General features: G+C 38.8%; 1 protein-coding gene across 1 annotated transcript in view; it reads right to left on the bottom strand.

Annotated features, from left to right (window-relative positions):
* The window catches only part of LOC102262297 (chromosome unknown open reading frame, human C3orf30), a 21,816-nt gene extending 12,118 nt beyond the window's left edge, over window positions 1-9,698 (bottom strand). The window contains exons 1-5 of the mRNA XM_005875390.1: window positions 9,662-9,698; window positions 9,004-9,232; window positions 8,071-8,872; window positions 7,338-7,475; window positions 4,103-4,165 (exon numbers count right to left, since the gene is read on the bottom strand). Coding sequence (XP_005875452.1) covers window positions 4,103-4,165; window positions 7,338-7,475; window positions 8,071-8,872; window positions 9,004-9,232; window positions 9,662-9,698 — 1,269 coding nt within the window. The remainder of the gene's footprint in view (window positions 1-4,102; window positions 4,166-7,337; window positions 7,476-8,070; window positions 8,873-9,003; window positions 9,233-9,661) is intronic.
* Window positions 9,699-10,228: the final 530 nt, after the last annotated feature.

The raw sequence follows: 10,228 nt of genomic DNA, 5'->3' as shown, positions 1-10,228 counted from the left end.
TTGCAGTAGGCTTGTAGAGCTATGAACTTCCGTCTCAAGACTGCTTTCGCTATGTCCCATAGGTTTTGGATTGTTGTGTTTTCATTGTTGTTTGTTGCCATGATGTTTTTTATTTCTTCTTTGATCTCTCTGGTAACCCAGTCATTGTTTAATAGCATGCTATTTAGTCTCCATGTAAAATCACTACATGTTTTTACTCTTCTCCTCAATGTTTATTTTTTGTCATTTTTCTCTCTTTTTTGGTGTGTATTTGTGTACCCCTTAACTATTGTTGTATTTACACAAGATCTTCCTATTTTTGTCTTTTAATCTTTGTACTAACTTTAAAATTGTTTGATCAACTGCTATTACTATTTGCTTTTGTCAGTGAGAATTTTTTCTTTCATATATATTTTTTTGTTAATCCTCACCTGATGATATTTTTCCATTTATTTTTTAGAGAGTGGAAGAGGGAAAGAGAGAGAGAGAGAGAGAGAGAGAGAGAGAGAGAGAGAGAGAGAGAGAAAGAGAGAGGAGAGAGACACATCACATTGATTGGTTGCCTCCCACACATGCCCCAAACGGAGGTGGTAAATAGAACCTGCAACCCTTCAGTTTGTGGGCCAATGCTCTACTACTGAGCAACACAGGCCAGGGCCCTATATATTCTTATTTCTATTTTTGGTATTTTCTTTCTACTGAAAATCCCTCTAACATTTCTTGTAAAGCTGGTTTAATGGTGATGAACTTTTTTCCTTATTGCTTGTCTGGGAAACTATCTCTCCTTGGATACTGAATGATAAGCTTGTTTGGTAGAGTAATCTTGGTTGTAGCTTCCTTCCTTCCTTCCTTCCTTCCTTCCTTCCTTCCTTCCTTCCTTCTTTTGACCTCAACCATTTTTTTATTTTGATGATGTATTTTTATAAGGAAAATAAATAATCAGATGATCAGGAATGTATATAACTAAATGAAATCAAGAAAAAGAAATAATAGTACACATTTAAACAGACAGAATTATGAAACCATATATCAAAATGCATCAAATATAAGGGCTTTGGGTCTACTGTCTAATTAACCAGCATTGTTATATTTCTTTCCATATTTAAAATATATTTCTTTGCAAACATTTAAAATGGGTGATAGTCTACATTATCTCCTATCTTTTGCTAAATTTTACCATTTACCTTAGCCCCATTCTAGGTTTTTGCCTTTTATCATTGAATATTTCTTGCCAGTCCCTTCTGGGCACAAAGTTTCTATTGAAAGGTTTTCTGATAGTCTTATGGGTACTTCCTTGTACATACTGATTTTTCAATTTCTGCTTTTAAAATTCTCTTTTTGACTTTAACTTTTGACATTTAATTGTGATGTGTCTTGGTGTGGGTGCCTTTGGATTCATCTTGTTTGGGATCTCTGTGCTTTCTGGACTTGTACGTCTATTTCACTTGCCAAGTTAGGGAAGTTTTCAGTCATTATTTCTTCAAATAGGTTTTCAATCCCTTTTTCTTTCTCTTTTCCTCTGGGACTCCTATGATGTAAATGTTGTTATGCCTGATGCTGTCCCATAGTTTTAAAAAATACTATTCTAATTTTAAAAAATTGTTTCTTTTTGCTGATCCAGTTGGGTGTTTTCCATTACATTGTTTTCCAGATCGATGGTTCAATTATTTGCTTATCTAATCTATTGTTGATTCCATCTAGTGTATTCTTTATTGTATTCTTCCATTCTGATGGGTTCTTTTTATGTTTTCTATAGCCTTTTTAGTGTTTTCTGTCTTTTTGTTGAAGTTCTCACTATATCTTTTCTTCTATCAAGTTCATTTGCACTCTTTATCAGATAGATGCTTGTCTCCATTTTGTTTAGTTCTTTTTTTCTGGAGTTTTGTCCTGTTCTTTCATTTCTATAACTTGACAACTAATTCTAAATTCTGAAATGGAGCCCTAGCAAGTTTTGCTCAGTGGATAGAGCATCAGCCTGTGGACTGAAGGGTCCCGGGTTTGATTCCGGTCAAGGGCACATGCCAGGGTTGTAGGCTCCATCCACAGTAGGGGTTGTGCCGGAGGCAACCGATCAATGATTCTCTCATCATTGATTTTCTATCTCTCTCTCCCTCTCCCTTCCTCTCTGAAATCAATAAAAATATATAAAAAAATAAAAAAATAAATACTGATATGGACATGCACCTAAAAACATCCAAGGTATTTTAAACAATAAGATATGAGAACTTAACTCTGACAGATATTAAGACTTATTGTAAGGCATACTAATTAAGATAGTCTTGTGGAACAAGAATAGACAAATATACCAAATAAAGAGCAGTGTGAAAGGTATGGGTTTTTTGTTTGTTTTACAAAAGATGTTTGGTCAATTAGATGTTTACTTGGGAAAATGAAACACCACCACCTCACATCCTGTACAAAATCAATTGCAGGTTGATTGGATATTAATGTAAATGTCAACCAACAAACAAAATTTAACACCTTCCCTAAGAAAACCCCACTAACAAATTTCTGCAAGATAATATAGGGGACTATAGTTAGGAGCTTTGGCAAAGGAGAGACTTCTATGACAGAACACCAGTAGTACTAATCATAAATAAAGTGATTGTTAAAATTTGACTATATCAAAATTAAGAATTTCTGTTTATAAAAAATACCTGTAAGAAATAAAAAGGGAAGGCAGAGAGTGAGATAAGACTTGTCACAAACACAATCAACAAAGAGTTCACAACCAGAATATACAGAAACAGTAACAAATGAGTTAAAATAAAAATAAAAAGACTATTGATACAATGGGAAAAGAAATACTTCCACATGGCTAATAAACAAATTAAAATACATGCAACAATTTTAGTAATCAGGAACAAACAACTGGAAACTACAATAATTTATTACTAACCACCCATAAAAATGGCTAATGCTAAAAAGATTGATAATACTAACTGTTGGATATAGTCTTATTGTCTAGGCAAGGATGCAAAACAACTGGAACTCTAATATACACTTCTGTTGCGAGTATGAATTGGTACAAATACTTTGGAAATTTTTTTTTAAAATTTTTTAAATTGATTTCAGAGAGAAAGGGAGAGAGAGAGAGATAGAAACATCAAAGATGAGAATCATTGATTGGCTGCCTCTTACACACCTCTTACTTTGGATCGAGCCCGCAACCTGGGCATATGCCCTTGACTGGAATCGAACCTGGGATCTTTCAGTCTGCAGGCTGACACTCTATCTACTGAGCCAGACCAGCTAGGGCTGGAAAATTTTTGAAATAATATACTAGAGCCGAGCAAGCACATATGTTATAATCCAGCAATCACTCACAGGGTATGTACTCAAGAGAAATGTGTGTACTAGTATATGTGCACTAAGAGACATGTACACAAAGCTTCATAGGAAAAAATTTTCTAATTGTTACAAGCTGGAAATAACCTAGATGTTCACATCCATCATAGAATGAATAAATTGTGGCATTTCATACAATGAATACTATACAGCAGGGGTCCTCAAACTTTTTAAACAGGGGGCCAGTTCACTGTCCCTCAGACCGTTGGAGGGCCGGACTATAGTTTTAAAAAAAACTATGAACAAATTCCTATGCACACTGCACATGTCTTATTTTGAAGTAAAAAAACAAAACAGGAACAAATACAATATTTGTATTTGCATGTGGCTCGTGGGCTGTAGTTTGAGGACCCCTGCTCTATAGCATGAAAATCAACTATAGTTACACACAACAGTATGTATTAATCTCACAGACATAATTTTGAGCAAAAGAAACTAGAAACAAATGAATACCTCTATATGGTTCCCAGTATATAAAGTTGAAAAAACTAAACAAAGTTTTCATGATTTTTGTTTAGTGGTAAAATTATAAAAAGAAGGGAGGAAGATAATATCAAAAGAGTCATAATAATAGCAACTCATAAAGAATAATAACTGAGAGAAAGGAAGGAAGCTTCTGGGATGTTGGAAATGTTTTAATTTTTTTAACTGAAATGGTAGTTATAGGTTTGCTCATTTCATGATAATTCACTGAGTTGTGCATGTTTTGTTTTATACACTTGTATGTGTGCTTTATTTATAATAAAGAGATTTCTCTTTTTCTCCTATTGCATACCTGGCTCAGCATAAAACTCAGGGGGTCCTCTGGCTTTTCATAAACTAAGTTTTCAGTGATCTGCTGAGAGAGCATAAGACATCACATTATGGTTCTGAGCTAAAGTTATATGATCAGGTTATATCTGAAGCAATCTTTTGTACTAACATGTACATACCATTTAAAAAAAATTCATATGTCTCTATAAAGTGACAAATTATTTTCTTAGTACTAATAAAATTAGGTAAACTAAGGTAAAATTTGGAGGAATAAAATCCTATATAATAAAAGGATAATATGCAAATTGGCCAACTGACAGAACAACTGGTTGCTATGGTGCACACTGACCACCAGGGGACAGACACTCAACTCAGGAGCTTCCCCCTGGAGGTCAGCGCGCTCCCACAGGGGGAACACTGCTCAGCCAGAAGCCGGACTCACAGCTGGCAAGTGCAGTGGTGGTGATGGGAGCCTCTCCCATCTCCGCAGCAGTGCTAAAAATGTCTGACTGCCGGCTTAGGCCCACTCCCAGGGCCTAAGGGGAGTGGGCCTAAGCCAGCAGTCAGACATCCCCTGAGGGCTCCCAGACTGCAAGAAGGTACATGCTGGGCTGAGGGACACCACTAAATGCATGAATTTTGTGCACTGGGCCTCTAGTTTTAGTAATAAGTATCAATGGATATTTCTCTAGTTTCCAAGATCGAAGAGGTAGTGAGAAAGTTTTAGTTTTGAGAACTGTGATTTTGATAGACTGAGAAATTAGCATTATTTGCTTTGAAGAATTATCAGAAAAAAGTACTTTGAATAAAATTTTAAAATATTATGATTTTACATAGAGACTTCCTTTAGAGGCCTTTGATTCTAAAAGGTTAAAATGATGTTCATTGTTTCTAATAATAAATGAGGAAGCATATATAAAACTTCAGAGATTCACTAACATACTTTTTTGTTGTTGAATAACCCTCCAAGTTATAATAAACAATTATCATTTGTAAGAAATAACAATGGGGCAAATTTTGGTTATAAGATAGTCATGGTCTGGTTAATGTATTTACACCAATTATCCTATATAATAAAAGGGTAATATGCAAACTGACCCTAACAGCAGAACGACTGGGAATGATTGGTCACTATGACACACACTGACCACCAGGGGGCAAATGCTCAATGCAGGAACTTCCCCCTGGTGGTCAGTGCGCTCCCACAGGGGGAGCTCTGCTTAGCCACAAGCCAGGCTTATGGCTGCCAGCACAGCGGTGGTGGCGGAAGCCTCTCCCGCCTCCTCTGCAGCACTAAGGATGTCCGACTGCAGCTTAGGTCTGCTTCCTGCTGGTAAGTGGACATCCCCTGAGGGCTGCCGGGCTGCCAGAGGGATGTCTGACTGCCAGCTTGGACCCGATCCCCCAGGGAGCGGGCCTAAGCCAGCAGGTGGACATCCTCCAAGGAGTCCCAGACTGCAAGAGGGCATAGGTGGGGTTAAGGGACCCCTCTGAGTGCACAAATTTTTGTGCACCAGGTCTCTAGTATATTTCATATATGTTTTTATTAAATAATTATTTGATAACTAATTTTTCTTATAACAATGTTGAATGCATAAGCATTATTTTTACTTAATAGATGAAGGAAATTATTTATAGAATGATTAGAATTTTACTTCCTTCAGTTTAGTAATTAGTTGTTCTTTGATTAAAGGCAGAAAGTGCTCTCCCACAAAACAATATCTTAACAAAGAAAAGGCATAGAGCAGAGTTAATGAAGTATCACTTATCCCTATTTTATATGAGGAAACTAAGATTCACAGAAGTTTATGTAGTTTTTTCCAAATAACAAAGATGAAAAATGGCTAAGTTAGATTGGAGCCTTGAGCTAAATTTGCAGTTTGTGATCTTTCTTCTATACCAGTGGTTCTCAACCTGTGGGTCGCGACCCCTTTGGCGGTGGAACGACCCTTTCACAGGGGTCGCCTAAGACCATTCTGCATATCAGATATTTACATTACAATTCATAACAGTAGCAACATTACAGTTATGAAGTAGCAATGAAAATAATTTTATGGTTGGGTCACAACATGAGGAATTGTATTTAAAGGGCCAGAAGGTTGAGAACCACTGTTCTATACCCTATTTCTTTAAATTTAAGTTTAAATGTTTTCATTTGAGGTGGGTCATTCTTATTTTACACCTTTCTAACCACAAAGTTACTTCATGTACTCACATATTATATATGAACTAGAAGCCAGATGCACGAAATTTGTGCAAGAGTAGGCCTTCTTTCCAGCACCTGGGACCCGGGTTTCCCTCTGGCTGCCAGCAGGCACCTGGGACCCCAGCAGCCCCAGCTTCATCCGGAAGGTCATCCAGTCTAATTAGTATATTATGCTTTTATTATTATAGATATGTACTTTGCTGGGTAATAATATTAACATAAAAATAAACATGTCAGGTAAACAAAAACAACCCACCAAACAGTAAACATTTTATAAATGTGATAATTTCTTGTAATTCTATATTGGCCAAGGATGTTATACTTTAAAAAATAAATGTTTATCTTGATTTTTTAGAGAGAGAAGAGGGAGAGGGAGAGAAGATGGAAACATCAATCAGCTGCCTCCTGCATGACCCCTACTGGGGATAGAATCTACAACCCTAGAATATATGCCCTGACTGGGAATCAAACCAGCAACCTCTTGGTGCATGGGACAATACTCAATCCACTCAGCCACACCGGCTGGGCAAGGATGTTATACTTTAAAGAAGTTTCAGCCCCAAATCCTTAGGTCAATACAGCTCAAAATTTTTAGAATTAGAAGCAACTCTTAACTACTCATGCTCTGCAGGGCCCCCCTCCCCCCGCCCCCCGCCAAACAATGTGGTTTCTTAGATGGTCGCAGGTTGGTTATCTTTTCAAAGTATTATATGATGCCTGGAAAGCTTTTATCTTTCCTTTTCAATGGCCAATATTTTTTTCTTCCTTCCTAGTCTGGCTCAAACTTTTAACTCTTTGCCAAGTTTTTTTTTCCTATCAACCAATCTACCCAATCCTCCTGAATGGCTTCATACATGGTAAGTATCACTCATTTGGTGTTTATCATTTACTACTTTTTAAAAAATACACCTTACTGACTTCTCAATGAGATTATATCCTTTGTATTATCAAAGGCTCTTTCTTATACCACATGAAAGCCAGGTCAAAATTTGTTTTTTACATTATAATTACTAGAAAAATCACAATTAAAGAAAGGGAATGAGAAGTTTACCTGGAATATTTGCAGAATGTGGTGTTTCTCCATGTATTGTAGTGAAATTTGATAAGGATCTTGATATACGAGAGAAGGGAATCGCCTCTTTTGGTATTGAATAGAACTCCTTCCTTTTTGGTATCCTGAAGTATCATCCTAAAATGGAAATATCCCCCCACCAAAGAGTCTTTAATAAATCAAAAAGCCCAAGGAAGTTCTTATTTTTGCTGTTATCAGTGGAATCTGGTGATGATGGGATCTAAACACCAGGAGTTGGAAAAAAAGACACATTATTATGAGAGATCTAGCTGATCCTCCAGGCAATATAATATATCTCAAGTCCTGGGAGGTACCTTAGGCTTCTCCAATCTACTTCAACTATTTTTCCCTTCATAGGGATCTCCAGTTTACTCCCAATTCCTTTTCTTTGGTAGAAACCTAGAGAGGGGAAATGACTTAGTGTTATAGAATTAGCAGCAGAACCAGGATTTGAAACCCAGGCCTCCCAAATGCTGGTTCATTGATCATTCCTGAATGGCCCTAGGGTAGCAGAGAAAGAAACTCATCTCTAAATATCTTATCCTTCTCCTGTCCTTCCTGAATCTTATAGGTCACACATATCATAGCATGTGGGTTTATTTCTCATCCTTGATTCAACCTGTGCCCAACCTCCGCCCTCCATACCACCATTATAGGCCCCTAGCTTGGTTTCCAACCTCCCAGGTGGGTATCAAATGCCCCTTTAACCTACAGGCTTGGTTACTATGATTTGACCATTTTCTTGACCGATGATATAGTTCAAGTTAGATGAGATGGCAGGGAATCTTGGGGAAAAGTTGTGGGTTTTTGGTTGTAAATTACCGGTGGCCTTGGTATCAAATGCGTTGAATGCTTTCATAAATTCATCATTTTTATATTTATTTATATCTGAATCCTTGGGATCTCTGAAATCTTTTTGTTTAGAATCTAATGTATAGTCAACCTCTCTGCCCTTCTTGCTGGTATGTATATTGTCATCATACTCATCACTTTCTCCAAGGTCAGGCTGGTTGTCATCTATGTCATCATCTTCATCATCCACCTTTTCATACTCACGATAGAAAGGCATGATAACTCTAGGGTGATGATGAATGCTGCCACCAGCTTGGTCTTCAGCTGCCTGGTCTTCAGCTAGTTCAGTAATTTGGTCATGTGTTTTGTGGTGAGTCTGTACAGATGATTTGTAGCTACTTGGGTCAGACAATCTATGTTCACCCGGTTGATAAGTTTTTTGTTCAACCAGACCAGACTTTCTGCTGTCAATCAGGTCATAAGCCGCTTGGTCATCTTGGCCAGACTCTCTGGGTTGAATCGGTGCAGAAACCCTTCGGCCATCTTGGCCAGACTTCATATGGTCAATCGGTTCAGAACTCCTTCGATCATATTGGCCAGACTTGCGATCCATCGGTTCAGAAACCTTTCTGTGGCCAGTCTGTTCAGAGGCTCTTTGTTCAGATGAGACAGACGATGTGCGCTCAGTCTGTTTAGAAGCTCTCTCAGCATGGGTGGATGATCTGCGATCAGTGTGTTCAGAAGTTAGTCCTTTGGGCCGAACAGGCTTCTGACTGTTAGTCCGTTCAGATTCTGCATGACTAGCGTGGTGAGATGTCCTGCTGTTTCTCCTTTCAGACATTCTTTGGTCAACCTTATTAGTTCCTCTATGATCAGCAACTTTATAACGGTTGGACGCTTTAGGTCAGTCTGATCGTATCTTCTATGCCTATTGTATTTGGACACTTTGTGGTCTGCTTGGCCAAATACGTTGGGTTCAGACTGGCCAGATACTCTTAGGTCATCCTGGTTAGCTCTTCTGGGATCAGTCTGGTTATCTGCCTCCTTTTTGTACAGGTTCTGCCAGTTGTCTTCCTGGCCATCTAGGTGGCTGTCATTTGGGTGCGTGGTTGTGCTTTCAGGTCCCCAGGATTCCCCCTCGGAGCTTCTTTGGGAGGCTCTCACATATTCTGCCTGTCCCTGATTGGTCTAAGTTGCTGTGGGTGGGGCCGGTCTGGGTTGTCTAGGCGACTTGGGGAACGCAGGGCAATAATGCCCGCGGGGTTTGTGTGGGCCTCAGTGAACTGGTTCTTTCTTCTTTCCTTCCTTTCTGGAGCGTGGGCTGTTGCCTGAAGGTGAGCTGGGTTCCCGAAGCTGCTGGGGGGAAGGGCTGCCCCTGGCTCTGGGCAGAGTCTGGAGAGGGATTCCGCTGATGCGCAGTGTGGACACCCTTCTCTTGAGAAGAGGTGATGACCATACTCTGGCGTTGCCACCACCCAGCGTCTAGACCTCAGGGCTTTGTGAATCGCTACCTTCCTCGTTTTCTTGCGGAGGTTCGCAGAGGTGCATGTCAAATCGGATTGTTCAAGTACTGCTCTTCTAATTCACCAAAAATGTCAGGCGATGACACTCATGCAACCACAGGAAGGCAGCATTCCTGGACAGCGGTGGCTACTGCCATCAAATACAATCCATTCTTCCTCCGCAACTGATTTGTCTAATTACAGTTGCCTAGCACAGCACTAATATTAGTGCTGGCCCCTGTGCTAGTAAATTGTCTTGCTAAATGTTATTTATTCTTCTTTAAACTCTGATCAGTATTATGGTGATGTGGCCAAATTATGTATTTTCAGTCTTATTTTTTAAAAAATCCTCACCAGAGGATATGGGTTTTTTCGTGTTGTTTTTTCTTTTTTTTTAAAATATGTTTTTAATGATTTTAGAGAGAAAGAGGAAGAGAGAGGGAGAGGGAAACATTGATGTGAGAAACATTAATGAGTTGCCTCCCTACTGTACCCTACTGGGATGGAACCAGCAACCTTTTAGTGTGTGAAGGAAGCTCCAACCAACCAAGCCACCCAGCTAGGGCCAGTTTTAAT

Source organism: Myotis brandtii, unplaced genomic scaffold, assembly GCF_000412655.1.
Source record: "Myotis brandtii unplaced genomic scaffold, ASM41265v1 scaffold46, whole genome shotgun sequence".
In the NCBI taxonomy this organism is placed as follows: Eukaryota; Metazoa; Chordata; class Mammalia; order Chiroptera; family Vespertilionidae; genus Myotis; species Myotis brandtii.
This window is presented reverse-complemented; position numbering and strand designations above follow the sequence as displayed.